The sequence below is a fragment of the Pristis pectinata genome, chromosome 3, assembly GCF_009764475.1.
Source record: "Pristis pectinata isolate sPriPec2 chromosome 3, sPriPec2.1.pri, whole genome shotgun sequence".
Classification (NCBI taxonomy): Eukaryota; Metazoa; Chordata; class Chondrichthyes; order Rhinopristiformes; family Pristidae; genus Pristis; species Pristis pectinata.
This window is the reverse complement of record NC_067407.1, coordinates 116,677,359-116,702,803: the sequence shown is the minus strand read 5'-3', so window position 1 is coordinate 116,702,803 and position 25,445 is coordinate 116,677,359. Positions and strand designations below refer to the sequence as shown.

The following is a 25,445-nucleotide window of genomic DNA, read 5'->3' as shown; positions in this document are numbered from 1 at the left end:
AGAGAGGTGGGGGGGAACAGGGGCATGAGAAAGAATGCATGAAAAGAAGCCACTCCAGTGGAAGATATATGGATGTAACTATAAAAACTTCAAATTTCATGTTTAACTAACATCCATTTCTGAGTCGCCAAGGAATGAATTACTAAAGAGGAGTTCAAACCTGTTCATCCAGCTGGAGTTCTAAACGCTGAATGATATCGTCTTTTTCCACTATAAGGGCCTCCAGTTCCTGGCAATTCTTGTATAACTTATTCTCGGATTCACTGGTCTGGATGTTAGCTGCGTTTAGCTTTTCTTCCATAACACGAACCTATATGTACAAACCAATTGTTCAAAGCAGATTTAATAATGATTTTCTTTCCAGAAAAGGTGAAGAGCAGCAGCTAATATTTGTTAGAATACAAATGAAGGAGGCATAGCTACTCCTGTAAACTCAGGGTAAAATTCTATGTTTTCTTTGTGAGAGATTTCAAACTCCAGCAATTCTACACTTGCACAGCCATTTGTTTGCTGAAATATTTGAACACAGAGCAACCTCCTAGTACTAAAATGAAAACCAGACAGAGACTTCCCTGAATGAAATCATCATGTTCTGGTAATCGTTTGGCTCAACTTCTTGGAAGCAATTCCCATCTGTAACAAGGTGGGAACATCTGCAGAAGTGGTTGCTCAAGAGCTGCTTCTCTTTTGGTAATACTTTGTTTTGTTGTTAATGTGTGCCTAATACATTCTCGGTAAGGTATAAATGTATCCAGAGAAATGATAAATTCCCAGCAGACAAACTTTAAACCTTTGTAAGGGACCACAGATATTTTTAAAACTGTACAATTATGGACACATGTAAATGCCACACAAAAAGAGTCTAATTTTCACTTTTCCAGTGAGCAGATTAATCCTGGTCACCAGATTGCTGAATCAAGATGTCAATTATGAGGTAGCTCATCAGAAGTTCTGTCTTTTAAATTAAATATGAACTCATACATGCACTATTTGTTTTCTTGACAGTTTTACAATCGGTTGCCAATCTTCTGGACAAGGAATCCAAAATATGCAGCTCGATTTCAAAGTAGGTCAGAAAGCAAATGAATATTTCTTTTTGGTAGAATGAGAAATAAAAATTAATCTGTTAATAATGAAGTCAAAAACAACCAAGCTGAAAGCAGAGAAGTAAAATTCTTAAACACATAACAACAAAACATGTGTTTGAACCTGTGACAGAAAATGCAAATTAGCCCCTCATTTTCCGTCTTGGGACCTTACAGCCTAATGGCATGAACATTGAATTCTCCCATTTTAAGTAAACCAAACCCTCCCCTCCCTCACCATGCTGCTTTTTTTCTTCCCTTTCCTAGCCTATCTTTATTTCCCCTCACCTATTTCTTTTTCTTTTCCTCTCCTCCCCTCCCACCCCTCCCACACACCCCCACCCCCGTGGGGCACCTGCCTCCATACCTTTGACCCATCCCCTGGTGAATCAGCTCTCCCCTCCTCCCCTGCATCTACCTATCACTATTTCTTGTCTGCATCTACCTATCGCCATCTCGTGCCCACCCCGCCTCCCCTCTTTTGTCCACCTATCGCTACTCTGTTTTTCCCTCCCTATATATTGGGCTTCCCCCTTTCCTATCTTCAGTCCTGAAGAAGGGTCCTGACCCGAAACATTGACCGTCTGTTTTCCTCCACTGATACTGCCTGGCCTGCTGAACTCCTCCAACATCTTGCTGTTTTTTTTATATACAATTGCAAAACGGGCTGCTTTCTCCAAATTCAAACCCTCTTGTAATAAGAATATTTGCCTCCTTAATCCTTTGCTGGACCTGAATGTTGGTTTTCAGTGACTTGTATACAAGGATACCCAAGTCTCTCTGAACAACAACACTGCCCAATCTCTCACCAATCTGAATGAACTCATATTTTTCCATATTATGTTCCACCTGCCATTGTCTCACCCACTCATTTTATTCTCCCGCATTAACTCATGGGAGAATATGTGGGAAAATAAAATGGGATTAGTGTCAGGTTAGTCTAAATGGCTGCTTGTTGCCCATATTCTTTGAACACTCTTGATATGGTATACTCACAATTCCACAAGTTTAGTTTCGTTGGTATAGATATAGGTTGTGACTGGTTGGAGCCCAAGCACTAATCCCTGCAGTACCCCACTAGCTACAGCCTGACAAATGGAGAACAATTAATTTATTCCTATTCTTTGTTTACTGCCCAATAATCAATTCTCAATCCATGTCTTGATATTACACCCATTTCTGTATGCTCTGACCTTGTTAGTCAATCTCCTGTGCAGGATCTTATCTAACACCTTCTGAAAATCCAAATATACTACATCCACTGTTTCCTCCTCATTTAGTCACACCCTTAAAGAACTCTGGCACATTAGTCAAATATGATTTTCCATTTGTAAATACATGTTGGCTCTGCTCAATCCTATTATTCTTTAAGGTTTGTGGCACAGTGATTAAGTTACTAGACTAAAAAGCAGTGGTCTAAACAACTGAATTAAAATTAAAATAATTAAATAAACCTGATTTTTAAAAAAGCTAGCTGTCAGTAATGGTAAGCACACAACACTACCGATTTCTTTAAAACATAAAGAGAATCACTAATGTCCTTCAGGTCCTCACTGAGGGTCAATGCTGTTTTGTGAGTGCAGTGAGTGTCTGCACTGAGGTAGCCCCCATGAAGTGCTGGGAGGCAAATGTGCTCAGGGTCACACTGGAGCGAACAGGGACAGGCAGTCAGAGATTTCAGGCGAAGGAGGATCTGAACCAATAACCAAGTGTCAGGAAGTGACGTTGAAGGCTCACAGCTACATCGGAAACTCTGTAGTGCTGGTGAAGAGGTATGTTTGTTTATACACCACCTGCTGGTTCGCCTTGTCAGCACGACGATTGGCATCCATCACTTGCCTCTCCAGCTGCTGCATCTGAAAAGAAGAAATCACTGTATCAATGTGGGGAAAACTGAAGTTCAATTTCCACAGGAAGATTCAAAAACTGCTTTGTAGCATGTGGAGAAGGTTCCTTTCCTTACGATTGGGAAAGGAAAGCAAATGCTGGCTTAATGCTGACAAGTAAGAAGTAGGAGCACATTTCAGAATGTAGGTACATAATTTGATGGTTCCTACCATATTTATTCTATGATGTCAGCTGTTAGCAGTCTAGGCTATATAATGCATGTTCCGCAGGGATTTGTATGAAATGACTTGGATGAAAACGTGGTAGGGTGGGCGAGTAAGTTTGCAGAGACACAAAAATTGGTGATGTTGTGGATTGCATAGAAAATTGCCAAAGGATGCAGTGGAATATAAATCAGTTGCAGATATGGGCAGAGAAGTGGCAGATGGAGTTTAATCCAGGCAAGTGTGAGGTGCTACACTTTGGGAGGTCCAACATAAAGGGAGAGTACATAATTAATGGTAGGATCCTTAACAGTGTTGATGTACAGAGGGATTCTGAGGTCCAGGTACATGGCTCCCTAAAATTGGGGCCACAGGTTGATAGAGTGGTAAGGATGGTGTATGACATGCTTGCCTTCATTAGTTGAGGCACTGAGTTCAAGATCCAGCAAGTTATGCTACAGCTTTATAAAACTCTATTAGGCCATCTTTAGAGTATTGCGTTCAATTCTGGTTGCCTAATTATTGGAAGGATGTGGAAGCTTTGGAAAGGATGCTGCCTGGTTTGGAGGACGTGTGCTAGGAGGGGAGGCTGGACAAGCTGGGTCTGTATTCTCTATAGTGGTGGAAGCTGAGGCGAGATTTAATGGACGTTTATAAAATTATGCGAAGCATAGATAGAGTAGACAGCCAACATCGTTTTCCCAGGACTGCAATGTCTAGTACTTAAGGTGAGAGGGGGAAAATACAAAGGAGATATGTGAAGCATTTTGTTTTTAAACACAGAGGGGTAGGGGCCCGGAATGCACAGCCAGGGGTGGTGGGGGAGGCAAATAGCATAGGAGTGAGATAGCATAGGAGTGTTTAAGAGACTCTTTGATAGGCACATGAGTATGCAGAGAAGGGAGGGATATGGTCAATGTGTGGGGAAGAGGGATTAGATTAATTAGGAGTGATTGGTTTAATTAGCTCAGCATAACATTAAGGGCTGAAGGGACTGTCCTGTGCTCCTCTTTGTTCAATGTTAATGCATTAATAAGGCAACACAATGGTCTGTGCAAAACTGTTAGCACTTGTCGTCATTTCACCGTGAAACTGATTTCAACTTCTGGAATATGTATATGGACAGTTAAATAGAGAATTTAAATGCTGCCAGTGATATTATGGCTCTCCACAGGGTGCCCTACTGAAATTTGTCTATTTGAAATCAATGAATTGACAAGAACACAACAGGATCATGAGTAGCCATGTGGCCCTTCAAGCCTGCTGCATCATTCAATGAGATCATGGCTGATCTGGCCTTGGCCTCAACTCTACGTTCCTGCCTGTTCCCATAACACTGGCTGTCTCATAATCTGAAATCTGTCTGCTTTGGTCTTGAATTTAATGGACTCTCAAGCCTCCACAACATTTCTGGAGTAGAGAGTTACAAAAATCCATGATCCTCAGAGATGAAATTCCCCCTCATCTGTCTTGAATGGGTGACCCCTTATTCTGAAACTATGTCTCTTGGTTCTGGATTGTCCCATGAGGGAAAATATCCTCTCAGTTTCTACTCAGTCAAGCCCCCTTAGAATCTGATCCTACTGATCCTAAGTATCCCACTAGTTCCAACCTGAAAATGATCCATTTATCCTCATTTTCTGTATTTGGTCAATTAGCCAATCTATCCCTGCTCATATATTATTGTCTATGTCATGAGCTCTCTTACTTTGCACAGTAATCTTTTATTATCGAATGCCTTAAGGAAATTGATCTTTTGGTTTCCTTTCATCCACCATGCTTATTAGACCATCAAAGAATGCTACTAAATTTATTGAACAAAATTTTCTTTCCATTAAACCATTGTTGACTCTGCTTGATTGTACTTATTTTCTAAATGTCCTTGCACTACTTCCTGAAAAATGGATTTCTGCAATTTCCTAATGATTGATGTTAAGCAAATTTCAACTTTAAGAACTACTCACTATAAAATCTCTTCAAAATATTCTGCCTGGTTGAATAGGTTGTAACTAAGTTTATGCCATGACAAGCAACAATTACAACAGAGCAACTCAAGTGTGTGAAAAAATAAAATTTTAAACATTAAGTTCAGTTTCCTAAGAATAAATATAAATGGCAAAGGAATTCAGAATTGACTTTAAAATGTTTGCTTCTGGTACTTTTAATCTAAGATTGATAGATTTTGTTAACTGCAGGTATTAATGAATGTGGGATAAAAAGAATTGTATAGAGGTAGGTCACATATCAGTCATTGATCATTCTTGAGGAGTTAAAAAGCATACTCTTGATTCTAGGCTCCTATTGTACCTATTATTATACAGAAACACTGGAGAGTTAGCAAACAGAATTACAACAATGCCACTAGAACTGAGAAGGTATGAAACCTGGGATAGATTAAATAGACAGGGGCTCTTCTTTATAAAAGCCAAGACTGAGAGTTAACCTTTCAGTAGAAACTGACTGGTAGAGTTGACAAGAGAAGCTCCTACTTGAGGTGGGAGCCCAAACCAGGAGGCATAAGTGTAAATAATAATTAACATCCAATAAGGAATTAAAGGAGAAACTTCATTACTGAGACGTGGAACTCAGTACCACAGAGTGGTTGAGGCAGCTCACCAGAATGCATTTAAAGGAACATTAGATAAGTACATGACTAAGAAAGATTTAAAACTATTTGTTGATACTTCAATAATAGAGCTGCTGAGCCAACAATTCCATTTCAATGCTGTAAGATCCAATGTAATTTAATGAGAATCTAATTGAAGATTGTTACCTTAAAGTTACATAAATTATAAGAGTTTAACATAAGCTAACATACTCCAACAATCCTTCTAAAACTCAAAGTGCAAATCAATAATGCTTGAGGATATGATTCTGGTTGGCACACGACAGGAAGGGTGCAAAAGAGGTTCACCAGGATGGTGTTTGGTTTGGAATGTATTAGCTACAAGAAGAGTTTGGATAACTTTGGATTGCTTTCTCTAGTGTGTCAGAGGCTAAGGGGGCAACCTGATAGAAGTATATAAAATTATGAGAGGTATAGATAGGACAGATGGAGTCTTTTTCCCAGGATGAAAATGTCAAATACTAGAGGGCACAGATTTAACGTGAGAGGGGGAAATTTAAAGGAGATGTGCGAGGCAAGTTTTTTGAAAAACACAGCGTAGTAGGTGCCTGGAACGCACTGCCAGGAGAGGTGGTAGACCATAGAACACTACAGCACAGTACAGGCCCTTCAGCCCACAATGTTGTGCCAACATTTTATCCTGCTCTAAGATGAATCTAACCCTTCCCTCCCACATAGCCCTCCATTTCTCTATCATTCATGTGTCTATCTGAGAGTCTTTTAAATGTCCCTAATGTGGTAGAAGCAGATACAATAACAATGTTTAAGAGGCATTTAGACAGATACATGAGCAAGCAGGGAATGAAGGGATATAGACCATATGCTGGCAGATGGGATTATATAGATTGGCCAGGCAGACATGGTGAGCCGAAGGGCCTGTTCCTGCACTGTACTGTTCTGTGATAGAATTAATATACAAGCTGAAAAATGCATTTCAAAAGCAGGGTTAAGTGGATTGGGAAATATGCATGGGAGCAAGGAAGAAAATAATGATGTAGATCAGACAAGCTGGAAATGTGCCTTGTGCAACAATAGACAACATACCATCTCTGGCTAGACAGGCCTGAATAATAGAGATGTAGGGTTGCTGCTGGGATTTAATTAGCTAAAACTGAGTAGTTTACCAAAAACAGCAATGGCAAGCTTCACAATGCTTGTTCAAAAAGGACCAGCGATTCATCAGCAAACTATCTTGTGGGATTATCTGCTGGGTCCAATTAACACACCAGAATTTTTTGGTCAAACATCCGTAATGTGACCCCATCTGAGTTGAATTATATAGCTGCTTCAAAAGACACAAGCTTTGATTAGAAATTTGTCTCCCTGGCAGCCAAATTGACCCAAAAGAGACCCCAGCTCTCGGGAACTTAATAACGATTACATGAGTTAAAGCAATTGAGACCAAGTGATAGTCTTAACTAATAAAACAAAATCAGGCTGACTTTTTTTTAAAAATCCACCCAAAATTGCGGCAAGAACTGTAAATAGTTAAACTCTTGCCATTGTGTGTGAAAGAATTATGCAATAGAACAGCATCTGAATAACAAGCAGAGTGTTTAACAAGCATGAGAGAGGAACTGGCCCAAATTGATTGGAAAAGTAAGCTAGTTGGAGGGACGGCAGAGCAGAAATGGATGGAATTTCTACAATAAGGAAAATGCAGGATGGATATATTCCAAGAAAAAAAGGTTATGAATGGAAAAATGGCACAAATGTGGATAACGAGAGAGGTGAAGGCTAAAATAAAAGCAAAAGGGAGGGCATACAAGGAAGCAAAAATTAGTGGGAAAACACAAGACTGGGAAACTTTTAAAAACTTACAGAAAGAAACTAAGAAGGTCATTAGGAAAGAAAAGATGAATTATGAAAGGAAGTTGGCAGATAACATTCAAAAAGATACCAAGAGTTTTTTTAAATATATGAAGAGTAAAAGAGAGACACGGGTTGATATAGGGCCAATTGAAAATGGTGCGGGAGACATTATAATGGATAACAGAGAGATGGCAGAGGAACTAAATGAGTATTTTGCATCGGTCTTCACTGTGGAGGACATCAGCAATATACCGGATAGTCAGGGGTCTCAGGGGATAGAAATGAATTCAGTTAAGATTACTAGAGAGGAGGTGCTTGGGAAGCTAAATGGACTAAAGACAGTAAAGTCTCCCGGACCGGATGAGGTGCACCCCTGGGTTCTGAAGGAGGTGGCTTCAGAGATTGCGGAGGCATTGGCGATAATTTTCCAGGAATCAACAGATTCTGGCATGGTTCCGGAGGACTGGAAGGTCGCAAATGTAGTTCCGTTGTATCAGAAGGGTGGGAGGCAGCATAAAGGAAAATACAGACCTATTAGTCTGACATTGGTGGTGGGAAAGTTATTGGAATCAATCCTCAAGGATGAGGTTATGGAATACCTAGAGGTGCAAGGCAAGATAGGCCCAAGCCAGTATGGTTTTGTGAAGGGAAGATCCTGCCTGACCAACCTATTGGAGTTTTTTGAGGAAATCTCAGGTAGGGTGGATAGGGGAGAGGCTGTGGATGTTGTGTATTTAGACTTTCAAAAGGCCTTCAACAAGGTGCTGCACAAGAGGCTGATTAATAAGATGAGAGCTCATGGAATTACAGGTAGGATATGGGAATGGGTGGAGCATTGGCTGGTTGGCAGAAAGCAAAGGGTGGGAATAAAAGGATCCTGTTCTGGTTGGCTACCGGCTCCTAGTGGTGTTCCGCAGGGGTCGGTGTTGGGGCCGCTTCTTTTTACTTTGTACATTAATGATTTGGATGATGGAGTAAATGGTTTTGTGGCTAAATTTGCAGATGACACCAAGATAGGTGGAGGAGTAGGGAGTATTGAGGAGACAGGAAGGTTGCAGAGAGACCTAGATAGTTTAAGAGAATGGGCAAAGAAATGGCAGATGAGATTTAATGTTGAGAAATGTGCAGTTGTACACTTTGTCAAAAGAAATAAACGGGCAGATTATTATCTAGCTGGGGAGAAAGTTCAAAGTACAGAAGTACAAAGAGACTTGTGGGTACTCGCGCAGGATACCCTAAAGGTTAACTACTAGGTCGGATCGGCGGTAAAGAAAGCGAATGCTATGTTAGCATTCATTTCCAGAGGTATAAAGTATAAAAGAAAGGAAATGTTGATGAGGCTGTATGGGGCACTGGTGAGGCCACATTTGGAGTACTGTGCGCAGTTTTGGGCCCCACATCTTAGGAAGGATGTACTGATGTTGGAGAGGGTTCAGAAAAGATTTACGAGGATGATTCCTGGAATGAAAGGGCTTACTTATGATGAGCATTTGTCGGCTCTTGGTCTGTGTTCATTGGCGTACAGAAGAATGAGAGAGGACCTCATAGAGACATTTAGAATGTTGAAAGGACTGGACAGAGTAGATGTGGCTAAGCTGTTTCCCCTGGTGGGTGAGTCCAAGACTAGAGGGCACCATCTTAGAATTAGAGGATACCGGTTTAAAACAGAAATGAGGAAAAATTTCTTTAGCCAGAGGGTAGTGAAATTATGGAATTCTTTGCCATGTACAGCTGTGGAGGCCCAATCATTGGGTGCATTTAAGGAGGAGATTGATAGGTATCTAATTAGTCAAGGTATCAAGGGATATGGGGATAAGGCCGGAAATTGGGGCTAGATAGGAATAGTATTAGTTTAGATCATGGAGCAGACTCGATGGGCTGAATGGCCTACTTCTGCTCCTTTGTCTTGTGATCTTGTGATCTAATTTAGAATGAAGTTAAAATAAGTCAACAGCAGATTCATCAATGACAAAAAACTTATATCAGAGTATTTTGCCTTTTTCAATACATCGACGCAGGTTAAGATAGACCTTGCAAATCACGAAAGGTTATGTCAATGCCACACTTAAAACACAATCAACAATTAAATGTAAAAAATAACTCCCACTGGATTCAGCTTTGTCTAATGTACACATCAGATCCCATGGATTATATGCTTCTGATGGTTTACTAAATCAAAACTGAACCGTACTGACGAACCATACAGAGAACGCGGCAAATGCGCATGCATGCACCTGTACACATCTGCATACTGGTCGGTCGATCGTCCAGCAGATCGATGGTGCGAATGTGGCAGTATGCATGCGCATGATGAATGCATGCATGCACTGACCAGCCGATCGCTTGGTGAAGCGACGACGCCCTCTGATGCGTGCAACTTCACTTTTGGCACGGGACTTCGGGGACTCACGCGCTTTTAGGTCTCCGCAGATCACCTCGTGGATCTACAATTGTAAATCCCTCCGTTTCTGTATTTTGATTAATATGAATCAGTAAAAACGTTTATTCTTCTGCAGCATTATCCTTCTTGTTCCGTGCCTATGTAACAGGTAAAAAGAGCACTTCAGGTTGGTTGGCCCGCCAGCCCTTCACCCAAATTTGTGCAGTGGTTAGCATAATGCTTTGCAGTACCAGTGACCTGGGTTCAAATCTGGCCACTGTCTGTAAGGAGTTTGTACGTTCTTCCCATGTCTGCATGGGTTTCCTCCGGGTGCTCTGGCTTCCTCCCACATTCCAAAGGCATACGGGTTAGGAAGTTGTGGGCATGCTATGTTGGCGCCAGAAGCATGGTGACACTTGTGGGCTGCCCCAAGAACACTATGCAAAAAGATATATTTCACTGTGTGTTTCGATGTACATGTGATTAATAAAGATATCTAATCTTATCTTACTTACAAATCGCCAACATGAACTGAGCCTACAGCATGGCTGCATATTATGGGGCAGTTGAGTAGTGGTTCCCCCTCAAGGCCGCAAGCGCATACTCCACAATCTGCATGACACTCACCCTGGGGTGGTCAGAATGAAGGAATTTGTGAGAAGCTGTGTGTGGTGGCCGAAAATTGACACCAATATTGAGGATATGGTACGCATCTGCCCTATTTGTCAGGGAACACAAAAAGCATCACCACAGGTCCCCCTTAAACCACGGGCCTGGCCCAATTCTCCATGGCAGTGCATTCATATTGACTATTTTGGAAACACATGTTTCTGGTCATTGTGGATGCCCATTCGAAGTGGGTAGAGGCATTACCTACTTATATGTCATGTTCCTCAACAACTACTATAACTAAGCTACGGTCTGACTTTGCTACATTCTAGAAATGATCGTATCCGATAACAGCCCGGCTTGCATGAGCACAGAATTTAAGAAGTTTGTAGAGAAGAATGGTATTAGGCACCTGACAAGGGCTCCACATCACGCAGCTTCAAATGGCCTGGCTGAGTGAGCAGTGCAAATGGTGAAACAAGGCCTTTCTAAACAAACACAGGGTGATTTGATGACGAAATTAAGCCGTTTCCTTTTCCATTACCAAATCACCCCAAATGAACTAATGGGCGCCTCCCCCGCTGAATTAATGTTTAAATGCACATTACGCACCAGAGTGGATCTCCTGCTGCTGGCCGTCCAGGAATGAATTTGTAGCAAACAAGAGGCCATGAAACAAAACTACAATACCCACACTAGGCCGTGAACGTTTGGTGCCAATGACGAGGTCTACACTCGACTCAGGCATGAAGAAAACTGGCAACCGGCCGTCATCCGACATTATAACAGTCAAATTGCAGAACCTGAACTGCCAGACGGATGAAATGTCAGGAGACATTTGGATCACGTGCGCCAGCGAACCGACGGAGGTCCTGGCGAAGCCACAGAGGCGTCCCCTGTCAATGAAGCTATTGTTCAAGTAGATGAACCAGTGGACGCTTCATCAAGAGGGGAGGACCTTCACAGCCCACCAACCTTGACATCGGCTATTCAGGAAGACACCTGGAGAGAAGCTGCCCCCCTGCGTTGGTCCACAAGGGTGTGTCAGCCGGTTGACCGATACCAGGCAGAACAGCGGCGGAAAAAATCTTCTCAATGTTTCCCTGTGTTCACCTAACTTATTTTCTTCCCCTGCAGTTCCCTCCTATGGGGGTAGAGGGATGAACCGTATGGATGAACTGTACGGAAAACACTGTAAATGCGGCGAATGTGCATGTGTGCACCTGTGTGCATGCGCATGCTGGTCGGTCGATCGCTCAGTGGAACGATGACACCGTCTGACGCGCGCAACTTCACTTTTGGTACAGGACTTTGGGGACTCGCATGTCTTTAGGTCTCCGCAGACCTTCTCGTGGATCTACAATTGTAAATTGCTCAGTTTCTGTATTTTGATTAATATGAATCAATAATGATGTTTATTCTACCGCACTTCTGTCATTCTTGCTCTGCGCATGTTTAACAAAAACATTATTTTGTTTCAGCACATTGTATCAAATAATGCCCATTTTGGCATTCACATAGTAAGCACATAATCTTCTCTCCCCATATAGGCCTGAATAAAATGGCCCATGGTTTTAATCTGGCCTTTCTTCAATTGGTATCAGAATCAGGTTTATTATCATAGTAGGTTTGTCCCACAAAGTTTTAAATTACACCAGGGGATGAAATTTGCCATTGTTTGCGAGTGCTGAATATATGCGTGGGTATTGGCTACTGGTTCTCCTTATCCCATATACATTCAGTTACATTACAGTCAACGTAACTGTGTGGAGGTGAGTACAACTGCTGGCTGGCATTTTTGCATGTGTTTAATGTCAGTCACGGAAGATGAAACTACAGTATATGCAAATGGTAAAGTGGTGCAACATAAAAATGATTTTCATTGACACACTGGAAAAATCCTTTGCTATACAAGCATAAAATCTTATAAACAAGTGTTAAAAGAAAATAGGAGTGGATCATTCAGCCTCTTCAATACACAATGCCACTTGATAAGATCACAGTCAATCTTCTACCTCAAATTCACCTTCCTGTGGTATTCCCATGTATCTCAATTCGCTTGCATCCACTAATCCACTAATATGCTCATTGAGCAGACATCCATAGCCCTCGCAGGTAGTGAGTTCCAAAGGTTAACAACATTTAGAATGAAGATATTTCTCCTTTTCCTGTCAAGGTAGCAAACCTCTTTTGTGATTGTGACCTCTATGTTTGACTCTCCAGTCAGGGTAAACATCTTACAATCTACCCTATCAAGACACTTAGTATTATTATATGTTTCAGTAGGACCACTTCTCTTTCCTCTGCAGTCCTTTGTTTCTCTTTCCTCTAAACTGCAGTAAATATTGACCGGTCTAAGAAATTCACTCATAATAGAAATAAAGAGTGGATGTCAATGTATGCCCTCTAAGGAGAGCACAGATAGGAAACTGAAGTTGTGCACAGTTCTCCTACTGATAATTACAGTAAAGCATCTTCATTATTGTACTCTGATCACTTTAAATTACAAACCAAATGTCTCTCTAATCTTCCGTTACAAAGCTGGGATACAGGGCATTGTATCCAGGGATTTGTCAGTTTTTGATTCCTTAATATGTTGTCAGTGTTATTTCTTCAACAATACTAACTTTCTCAATTCAATAATTGCTTTCGTAGTTGTATGTTATATTGAGGTGATCAAGTTGGGTACAGTAGGTGACCACTGTGTCTCTTAACTCTGCTATGCCATTGAATAAGGTCATGGCTGATCCAAATGTTACCTCAGCTCTTCATTCCTGTCAACCTACAGACACTCACTTTAACTTACTGTGATTTATGTGCAATGCCACCCAGATATTTCCGAGTCCCATCAGTTCCCAGTCTCTTTCCATTTCAAAAAATACTCTGTTTTTTCTCCCTACCAAAGTGGATTATTTTTGATTTCTTCACCTAGCCCACATGTCCTCACTCACTCAGCTGAATTCTATCCCTTTGCAGCCACAAGAGACTGCAGATGCTGGAATCTGGAGCAATATCTATAGATTGCTAAATTTTATATCCTATATATAATATTCTACATCCCTTTGCACTATCTTTGTACTTTCTTCACAATTTATTATCTAACTTAGTTTTGCATCATCAACAAACTTTAACATATTACATTCTGAGCTTCATTCAAGTCATTGAAATAGCTTGTAAATAACTGAGGACAAACATGGTTCCTTGCAGTCCCTCACTCATGGAAGCCCGTCAACCTGAAAAACACCCATTCATTTCTACCCTGTTTTCTCTCTATTTACCAATCATCAATTAATATTAATACATTAACCCCAATCCTATGAGCCCTAATGCTGTGCAAATCTCTTGTGGCATATGTAGAAAATGCAAATACATTACATGCATCAGACCTATCAATAGACAATAGACAATGGGAGCAGAAGTAGACCATTCGGCCCTTCGAGTCTGCACCGCCATTTTGAGATCATGGCTGATCCTCAACAATCAATATCCTGTTCCTGCCTTGTCCCCATATCCCTTGATTCCCCTATCTATAAGAAACCTATCTAGCTCCTTCTTGAAAGTGCCCAGAGAAATGGCCTCCACTGCCCTCTGAGGCAGTGCATTCCACAAATTCACAACCCTCTGGGAGAAGAAGTTTTCCTCCCCTCTGTCCTAAATGGCCTAGCCCTTATTCTTAAATCACGCCCCCTGGTCCTGGACTTCCCCAACATCTGGAACATATTTCCTGTCTCTATCTTGTCCAATCCCTTAATAATCCTGTATGTTTCAAACAGATCCCCTCTCAATCTTCTCAATTCCAGCGTGTACAATCCCAGTCTCTCCAACCTCTCAGCATAAGACAGTCCCGACATCCCCGGAATTAACCTCGTAAACCTACGTTGCACGCCCTCTATAGCCAGGATATCCTTCCTTAACCCTAGAGACCAAAACTGTACACAATACTCCAGGAGTTGTCTCACCAGGGCCCTGTACAAATGCAAAAGAATCTCTTTGCATTTGTACTCAATTCCCCTTGTAATACAGGCCAACATTCCATTAGCCTTCATCACTGCCTGCTGCATTTGCTCATTCACTTTCAGTGACTGATGAACAAGGACTCCTAGATCCCTTTGTATTTCCCCCTTACCTAACTCCACACCATTCAGATAATAATCCGCCTTCCTGTTCCTGCTCCCAAAGTGGATAACCTCACACTTATCCACATTAACCTGCATCTGCTAAGTATCTGCCCACTTACCCAACCTATCCAAATCACCTTGAATTCTCCTAACTTCCTCTACACATGTCGCACTGCCACCCAACTTTGTATCATCAGCAAACTTGCTAATGTTATTCACAATGCCTTCATCTAAATCATCAACATAGATCGTAAACAGCTGCGGTCCCAGCACCGAGTCCTGTGGCACCCCACTAGTCACGGCCTGCCATTCTGAGAAACATCCATTCACCCCTACCCTTTGTTTCCTATCCGCCAACCAGTTTTCTATCCATGTTAATAACCGCCCCCCAATTCCATGAGCCCTAATTTTACCCACCAATCTCCTGTGCGGCACTTTATCAAATGCCTTCTGAAAGTCCAGGTATACAACATCCACTGAATCTCCCTCGTCTATTTTCCTGGTTACATCCTCAAAAAACTCCAGTAGATTAGTCAAGCATGATTTGCCCTTGGTAAATCCATGTTGACTCGACCCAATCCTATCATTGCTATCCAAATATGCCGCTATTTCATCCTTAATAATGGACTCTAGCATCTTCCCCACCACAGATGTTAGGCTAACTGGACGATAGTTCCCCGTTTTCTCCCTCCCTCCTTTCTTAAGAAGTGGGATAACATTAGCCATTCTCCAATCCTCAGGAACTGACCCCGAATCTAAGGAACATCGGAAAATGATCACCAATGCATCCTCAATTTCTAGAGCCACCTCCTTTAGTACCCTAGGATGCAGACCATCTGGACCTGGGGATTTGTCAGTCTTCAGCCCCATTAGTCTACCCATCACCATTTCTTTCCTAATGTCAATCCACTTCAGTTCCTCTGTCACCCTCTGCCTTTTGTCCATCCTTACCTCTGGGAGATTTCTTACGTCTTCCCCCGTGAAGACAGATCCAAAGTACTTATTAAATCCGACTGCCATCTCCCTGTTTCCCGTAAAACCTTAAACATTTTTAAAAAGGTTTTGTTGAAGACATTTATCTCCTTATAAAACAAAGCTGACAGCATTCAATCATAATATGCTTTCCTAAGTTGTTTGTTACCCAAGCATTCTGACTACAGAATGTGCTTCTAGGTCAATATTTTCTCTCACCATTCTTTCTATAATAGTGAAGTAATGTTTGCTCCCTTTTAATTCATAAGGACATTTTAAAATCTTGAGAATATCAGCAGATGAAAATAAATACATCAACTGAGCATAGTTCCAGGTGCTGTCTCACCAATAATTACCGTTAAGCATCCTTAGTATTGTACTCTATTGTAAATCACTTCAATGTTTCTGTAGTCTTTTCTTAAAAACCTGGAATTTAGGACATTATGTACAGGGCAAGTGACAGTTTTTCATCCACATAATATTGTCAGGCCTATTTCTTCACCAAACCTAACTTCTTTAATTTTAACAGTAGATTAATGTGGAAGTGCTGCAAACAGTGGAAGGACATGCAAGATCAGACTGACACCAGGTTAGTGATTACATTTGTATATTAGAACAGAAAATATTTACAAATCAAACCTTCAACCACCATTTTAAGTTAAATGCTTCATGTATTCCATCACATCACAAGTTTTGCAAGAAAAATGAGAAAAGTCAAATAGGTGGCACAGAAATCATGGTTCCAATCTTCCAGTCTTTAATCTTCTTATGTCGTTCAACCCACATGATTAAGCCCAAATTAAAGGCATGGTTAATCGGTTGGCTTAGAATTGCAATTATTGCTACTTTCCAAGTGTTTATACACAAGTTCATCTCAAGGTCAGGTGCACAAAGGCGGCAACAGGAAAGCTGTGCATTTGTAGCAAGCACGGTAGCATAGTGGTCAGCGCAATGCTTTACAGCGCCAGCGACCCGGGCTCAAATCCGGCCACTGTCTGTAAGGAGCTTGTACGTTCTCCCCGTGTCTGCGTGGGTTTCCTGCGGGTGCTCCGGTTTCCTCCCACATTCCGAAAGACGTACAGGTTAGGAAGTTATGGGCATGCTATGTTGGCGCTGGAAGCGTGACGACGTTTGCGGGCTGCCCCCCAAATCACTACGCAAAAGATGTATTTCACTGTGAGTTTTGATGTACATGTGTCTAATAAAGAGATCTTATCTTTATAACGTACAAAATTGTAAATGAGCGGACCGATTACCTGATTGGCTGTGATGTTAACACTTGCAAACCATTGCTTCACGACACAAGGCAAATGAGAACTCTCTCTCATTTAAAGAAATTATATCTCATAAATTCAAACGAGGCTGAAATTGAATGTTTTGAGAAGATGGGCACAAGTGCTAATCCAAAGGGATAGGCATCCAAGGTGCCAGCTGCAGAAAATTCTTACTATGAGGGCACAGGCTTCCAAATAATTCTGATGATCAAGCATATGCTGGGAACTGCAGCCTGTCAACAACTTTCTGCATGATGACTTGGAGTGGATGGGATAGTGCCAGTTCCACCCCTCCCCCCCCCCACCCACCCCACCCCACCCGCAACAAAATTGTTGACATTTCCTTGTATAACTGAATTCCTTTGGAATTTCCATGCAAATGCCGAGGTCCCAAAGTTGCAGTCAGTAGTTCACTGTTGTTCTTCTGAATGCACTCTGATGCTGGAATTCAGCTTGCAAGGAAGTGGTTGTGTCAATTCCTTACTCTCTATGGCGCGAGAATCACATGAAAAGCCATGATTGAACAGAGTACTTCACGACTGATTTCAATGAAAAGCAGCAGCTGCTAAGGACTAAGAATGTGTTAATTTGCAAGTTTTAAGATAGTTTTTAGTATATTTATAGGTTTATGACTGAGTGTTTGAGTTTTAAGGATTCTTAAATTCTATGAATTTAAAGAAAACCTTGCCATTATTTTTTAGTATAGATTGAATTCAGATTGTTTGACAGATCCTAGGCTGAGGAACAGGGTACGGTCACTGTTAAATTTTCATTCAGCTGCCTTATGGTAAGGCCCTGTACATGTCTATAAGTGACGGCTCTGAACTTACAGATACCGCTGGAACAACTGCACTGGGTAGGTTTATAGCTTGATTGGTGACAGGCCACGCTGAAAATTCTGGGCCAGTGTTGAAAGACATGGCCTGTGCAATCAGCTCCATAATGGTCAAGTGGCAGCTATCAAGCTGAAACCTCTCCTAACAACTACATGCCAGCTAACACAGCTACCAGGAATGATCAGGTGGCTACCGCTTTTATTCTGGGGAGGTGGGTGAGAGTAGAGGGTGGTGGGAATAGGGACAATATTTATTACTAATGCTCCGAAGGAATTTGCACCGGGCTCTCAAACAGTGACTTGCATGCACGAGAGCATTCTATACTCAGGTTTGCAGGAGACACTCAGTTCAGAGTCATTGTAAGTTCTATATGTGGAACCAGGAAGCTACTGTGATTATAGACAGACAAAGCTGCAGTAGATAAAGTTCAACCAGGAAAATCTAGATCTGCAACTTCAGACCCAGAAAAGCAATTCAAAATGTTTTCTTAATAGTGAGAGAACTATTAGGAACTACAGAGGAGGAAAAAAAGATTTGTTTGTCTTCATACAGAAATCATTAAAAACCTATTACTAGATTACATTTTACCAGTTGAAAAGTAATAAAGTTATTGAAACACTGACCTTTATCTCTAGAGTACATAGAGCGGAACAGATGTTTCAGTTCTACAGAACCTTGGTCAAACTTCATCTGGAATACCGGATTCAGTGTTTGGCATGACACTTCAAGAAGGTTATATCAGCCTCAGAGCAGGTTTACTGCTGAGGCACCAGAACAAGACCAAAGCTTAAAAAGGTTAATGAACAGGTTGCATTGACTTAATTTAGATTTTCTTCTTCTGACACAAAGGTTAACAGGTGATTTCAATTGAGGTGTCTGAAATGATAAAATGGACTTGATGAAAAATTATAGATACAGAGATACTATTTCCTTTTGCCTTGGTTTTCAAAAACATAGCCACAATCAGGAGTGAAATGGAGGTAGTGTTAAACACTTGAAAGTATCTTGTGAAAAATATTACAGCTGATGGAAAATCTGATTTTTTTCAAAGTAAAGATCAAAGGACATGGGCAAAACACAGATTAATGGATTGAGCTATAGATCATCCATGCCCCAAAAGCAGCAGAACAGACTAAGATAAATTACCTACTCCTGTTCCTATTTTCTTATATTTAACTCACTTATGACTGAGACTTACTTCAAAGAACACAGCCGTTTATTTAGCCAGGTGCAGATCGATAGGCATTTTAACTATTCAAGCACTCTAGTTTACATATTTTTTGTGTGATGCAGGAGTTGGTTTCAATTTAGTAGTATTTGCTTAACTAGTTTTCTTTTCTATTGAGGCACATTCTTACAATCTGTAACATGAATGTTAATTTAAAATACCGAAAATGTCAATTCTTTGAATGTCTTGGTATTAATAACAATTATTGATCATTGGGATTAACTTCATACTGAGAAGTTAATTGTAGTATTATATAAGCAAAGAGTACCCTAAAGTAACCTCTCAGCAGTTCATCCATGCTTACACATAAAACTCCAACTCCAATGAAGGACCCCTTGTTAAAGTTCTGCCTCCCTTTCATTACAGCCTGCCTTCTGCCAATTACTACACCATTCCACAGATTCCTGCAGCAACCTCATACAGATAGCAACCCAAACGAATGCTGCAGCAAAGTACATTTCTGTCAAAAACTAACTGCAATTGTGTAACAAATAAATGATGTAAAATGTTTTAATTTGTTTGCATTAAAACGTAATATATAAAATGTGTTGCATAGTAGGATTATGGCAGAGCAGACTATTCTTAATTCTCTGCAATCTGTATTATTTGATGCTTTGCAAATAGTAAAAATAATGTGTGGCTGCTTTGATAAACAAACAGAAATTTTGAGTCTGAAATTACAGCATTTTCCTCAGATAAAATTACAAGATGCAGCGAACTGTATATCAGATACTCTGCACCGAAACTAGATCTGAAGGAGTTACTCAGGAATGTTCCCCGCCATTACCTAACACAGTATATAATGCAAGTTTAGTCACCGTCCTCTATCTTCAGACTGTCCATGTGAGTCACAAACCTCAAACATCTGGAAAAAATGTATTTGACATTTGTGTTCTTTACACTACAAGCATATAAATTTTAGCAATAGGTAAAAGACATGGGACTATGCAAACTAGCTCACTTTTGTTAGATCTAGGAGCGCAAAAGACAAGGCTGAAGCACTCACTACCATGTTCAGAAAGAAATGCCAATTGGACAATCAATCTCAAATTCCTCTTGAAATACCCACTGTCACAGAAGCCAGCCTTTGTCCAATACACGTGGCATTAAAAAACTGTTGCTCCATAAGGAATTGCACCTCTAACCTAGTGTTCCAATAATAGTTACAATACTGGCACCCATCTGAAAATGTGAAGGATGCATCGATTTGTCCTGTTTACAAAAAGACAAGATAAATCCAATCCAGCTAATTACTGCCTCATTTATTCACCCTCAAACTGATGGAAAATGTCACCGACAGTGCTATTAAAAGGCATGCCCTTAACTGACCATGGTATCAAGGAGTCCTGGTAAAACTGAGGTCAGTGGGCATCAAGGGGCAACTACTCCAATAGTCAGAGTCATTCCTCGCACACTGAAGGATGGTTGTAGCTGGAGATCAATTATCCCCTCTCCAAGACAACACTGCAGAAGTTCCTCAAGGCAGTGTCTTGAGACCAAGCACCTTCAGGTGTTTCATCAATGATCTAATTTCCATTATAAAGTCATAAGTGGGGATGTTCACTGATGATTGCATAATGATCAATTACATTCATAGCTCCTCAGCAAATGAAGCAGTCCAGACCTTCATGCAGTAAGACCCAGATAACTTTCAAACACAAGCTGATAACTGGCAAGTAACATTTGAGCCACAAAAGTGCCAGGTAATAACTATCGACCAACAAAAGAGCATCTAACCACCTACTCTTGGTGTTTAATTGTATTATTTATGGTATAATCCTCCACCATCAATATCCTGGTCACCAATGAACGGAAGTTCAACTGGACCTGTCACATAAACACTGGCTACAAGAGCAGGCCAGAAGCTGGGTAACCTACAGTGAATGACTCACTTCCTGACATCCCACAGCCCTCCCAACATCTATAAGTTTGAGCCAGGAACACAATGGAATACACTCCACTTACCAGTACGAGTGCAGCATCAATAACACTGAACACCACCCACAATTAATGACACCCCATTCACTAACCTGAAAGTTCATTCCCTTCACCACTGGCACATCCTGGTTTCAGTGCATCCTATACATAAAACATACTGAAGTTACTTGCCTAGGCTTACTCTGACAGCACCTTCAAAACCTGCAGCATCTACTACCAAGAAGGACAAAGGAAGCAGGCGTATAGGAACATCACCACTGCCAGAGTCCCCTCCAAGTTGCACACTGTCCTAACTTGGAAATAAACCACGGTTCCTTAATAATCACCGGGGCTACATCCTGGGAGAAGTCTCTCCCTAACAGCACTGTGGGAGTACCTTTGTCAGAGGGATCTCAGCAGATGAAGGCAGTGGCTCACCTCCATCTTCTCAAGAGCACATAGGGATGGGTAATAAATGCTGGCCTAGCCAGAGATGCCCACTTCCTGAAAAGAGATCAATAAAAGCCTCTATCACATTTACTTGTCACCTTAGCATGGACAGTTTTGTTCTTATATAAACACAACTGCAGTCATGCCATGAAACTGCGATTTATATCGACCCACTTGATTGATCCCTTTCAGCCAGATCCCAGCTTGCAATCCCTCTATTGCTGCAAAGACACCTGGGACCAGCCTGTTTTCTAGCTCTTAGACAGCTGTGGGAGTTATGTGGAAGGGTTGTGAGGAACTGCTGTCATGCTTGTAGAGCATCCTCTTCCAAGTTTACTTGTACTACCTAATCAAAAGACAAACAGATGAAAAGGCTTCAGTGACACTGCAGAAACTGGAACTTTTGTGCAGTTTTAGGAGGAGCAGAAATCTGACTGGACAGACAGGGACCTGGAAACATGAGCAAGGATTTTAAAGGTGCCAACATATTCCAAAATCCTTGAAAGGGAAGGGGGTTTGCAGATTAGGTGACAGCAATCAAGGGAAGTGGTGGGACTTATGTTGGAGGGGCTGATGACAGTGTTTTTGATGGAAGGACGACAAACCGCAAGCAGAGAAAATCGTATTCAATATAGAAAAATTGGTCAATTAGCAGTTTAGCAGGAATACGGTTGATCGTTGGGTAATCGGGAGGCAGAAGCTCAATGAGGGCTTTGGCCAACAGATAGAGAAAAAGATGCACTTTCAGACCCAAGGCTGGAGAAATTCAGAAGACAGAACCATATAATAACATACATGAAAAAAAATGTAGAAATGTGAAGCATAATCTAATATTTAGTGCTGCTATGAATTATTACATCAACAGAGCTTCCCATAGAGAGTGTGTGTGTGTGTGTGTGTGTGTGTGTGTGTGTGTGTGTGTGTGTGTGTGTGTGTGTGTGTGTGTGTGTGTGTCTGCATGGGTGGTCTCTGGTTTAGTTATCAGCACTCTCACCTCAGAATCTGAACCTTGTGGGTAGTCCCACTCCAGAGACTTGAGCACAGCATGCTTGGCTGACACCCGAGTGTATTACTGTGATGTGCTCTACCCCAAAGGAAACTACCTTCAGATGAAATATTAAACCAAGTCCCTTTCTTCTTCCCACAGAAGATCCCATGCCAATATTTTGAAGGAAACTAATGTAATCAACTCTGGAGCCCCAGCCAATCAGTATTACTGATTATTAATACTTGTGAGAGTTTACTGCGAGTGACAGGGCTGCGGTGTTTCCTGCCTCACCACTGTGAATGCACTTTAAATAGAATGTTATCAGCTGCAAAGATACTTATGTTGAACTGAGGCCTTTAAGAGAATCACATCAATGTGTTTTTTTGGACTTGTTTTCTTTGGAGTTTAGAAGAATAAAAAGTGATCTTAGTGAAAAATACAAGATCTTAAGAGGATTTGATAGGGTAGATGTTGAGATGTTTGCGCACATGGGAGGGTCTTGAACTGGGGGACACTGTACCTTTATCTTGTAGCTGTCATTTAAAACTGAGCATGGGAGTTTCTTCTGGCAGAGGGTGGTGAATTTCTGGAATTCTCTACACCAGGGGGTTGTGGAGACTAGAACATTGAATGTATTTAAAGAGGAGGTAGATACTCTTTTGAAAAATCAGAGAATTCAGGGCTATAGGGATCTGGCACAGAGGAGGTACTGAGGCCTAGGGTAGATCAGCCATGATCATATTGAATTGCAGTGTAGGCTTGAGGGACCAGGTGGCCTCCTCCACTTTTTTTCTTATCTTTTTGTATCTTCCAAATGTGCAGATTCATTATATGCATCCAGGCTTGATGTTATAAAGGGGACCTGCACAATATTGGAAGTGTTTAATAAGTTAATTTCAACAAAATACAGCCTCATTTAAAGAGTTTTCAGTCTCTGTCTGACTTTATGGGAGGCCGCAAACAAAAGCAATCTACTTTCCTGGAAAGACATTAAACAGAAGCATTTGATCCATCTGATACTCGAAAATTCAGTTACATGGAAGCTGAGAAAAATCGTAAATTAATCTCTTTCCATCTGTCAGACCACAAAATCCAACTAATCTATTTCAATATCTAGTAATCATCAATACTCCAAGTTCTAATTTGATAAAATAAAGAAGTGAACATACAGATTAGAAAGTTTTCCTCCATTAAGTGGAAGAAGTTGCCGGAAATGAAAAAAGTAACTTCAAGGAGCGATTTGCCATAATTTGAGTCAGATTCACAGACCATGGCAACATGATAAGGCAGTCATGAGATTGTCTGTGAAAATCAAAGTCTCTGCAGTTCCCAGAATAAACACAACTCTATTATCTACACTTCATATCACTTCCTTTATGTTAGAATAACACAGCAAATACACAGTGGCTGGATATTATGCTTTATATCCTCATTCCTTAGTTGTATGCACAGGGTCAGTATTGATTTAATCTAACCAATGATGCTAGTTTGGCATCTGGATCAGCAAAACTGAAGATGTGTTGTCACAGTTTCTAGCATTACTGCAAAATTAATTTCCCAGCCAAATCTGCTATTTACTTTCTGCTTTCCTAGAAAATGGATTCTTATCTTCTATGGTTCAATGTTGCTGCAGATCTCAAAGCAATTATTGACTATTGTAGGAAGCATTAAGCACAGAATGTGATAAAACAAATGGATTCTCTAATTATTCCATGAGTCAATGGAACGGAACTCAATAGATTCACATTTTAGAAGCAGAGTCCAATGCACATATGCTTGAGAGTTAAACAGGCAATAGTTGAATGTGTGTTTAGTCCAGTATGCACTATGGCACTGTGCAACTTTGATCACTGATGCAGCAGTTTTCAATTCCGGATCCATTCCGAATTAACTGATCTAAAGCACATTGGCAGCAAAGGTACTGTAATTAATTTCACTCATCTAGATAAAAGGAGCCCAGGAGGTACCCCTGCTTTTACTTACTATCACGTGACTGCTGTGAGAGAATACATATATCCAGATACTAAATGACAAACAGCTGAGCATGTCTTTGGTGTTGCTGAGCTCTTGATCCAGTCATCCCTTAATCTTATCAGCTTCAATAATGCAAAAATCTGATTTTTCAAATTTATTTTTGTTAACGCACTCAATATTTTATAAGCATTTATGTCAGCAAATAATCGTGATAAAATCTTTTCATGGGTTAAAATGTCATTCTGGAATGCATTTCTTGGTGCTTCATTACAGGACAAGGCTTTGTATACAACAGTTTTTCCCTGAGATCTATAGTTGGGATGACAGTTTGCAGAAACCAAGTAATTCCCACATTGGCCTATAGACGTTCAAATCGTGAAAACAAATGAAGTAAGTTCCTGGTTCAATATATTTATGCTCTTTTCAGGAGTAAATTTTGAAACATTAACTACCATTCTTGTGAAGCATATCACCACTGTTTATAATGGGACTGCAGCACAACCAAAAATTCACAGAAGTTAGTTAACTACTGCTGTAGGTATGATTGTTTTAATTCCCAGGCACACCTTGATTAGTCATTGCCCCCCCCACTAAATATGGGCCAAATGAATTTAGAAGCAATGTGGAAACTGTGTCAATATGACTTCACCTTTGCTGACCCAGATGTTAAGTTAGCATTGGTATTGGTATTTGGTATTGGTATTGCTTTATTATTGTCACTTGTACCGAGGTACAGTGAAAAGCTTGTCTTACAAACCGATCGTACAGGTCAATTCATTACACAGTGCATTTTGCAATAAGTAGCCAAATGCAATTACATCATTGGTAAAGATCATTATTGGTACATCTTCAACCAGTCCACAAGCCATGGGCGACGAGAGCCATTTTGCTGCATTACTTTTAAAGCAACCTAAATGGCAGTCAGAAAGATGGGCAGAAAAGTAGCAACACCTTTTTCTTAATTTTTGCTGGATTTTTCAGGATTAAAGACCAATCAGTTTACATCCTTTCTCTGTGTTAAGTTCTTTGCATTTCCTTGCTACATTTATGCCTGCTGCTCCATTGACCATCCCAAAATACTATCTGCCCCTCTGTTTCAAGTTGTTTTCACATGCCAACATCAGT

General features: G+C 40.8%; 1 protein-coding gene across 1 annotated transcript in view; it reads right to left on the bottom strand.

The window, feature by feature from the left end:
• plekhh2 (pleckstrin homology domain containing, family H (with MyTH4 domain) member 2) overlaps positions 1-25,445 on the bottom strand; it is a 90,394-nt gene that overhangs the window by 53,125 nt on the left and 11,824 nt on the right. The window contains exons 3-4 of the mRNA XM_052012939.1: positions 2,879-2,941; positions 161-310 (exon numbers count right to left, since the gene is read on the bottom strand). Coding sequence (XP_051868899.1) covers positions 161-310; positions 2,879-2,941 — 213 coding nt within the window. The remainder of the gene's footprint in view (positions 1-160; positions 311-2,878; positions 2,942-25,445) is intronic.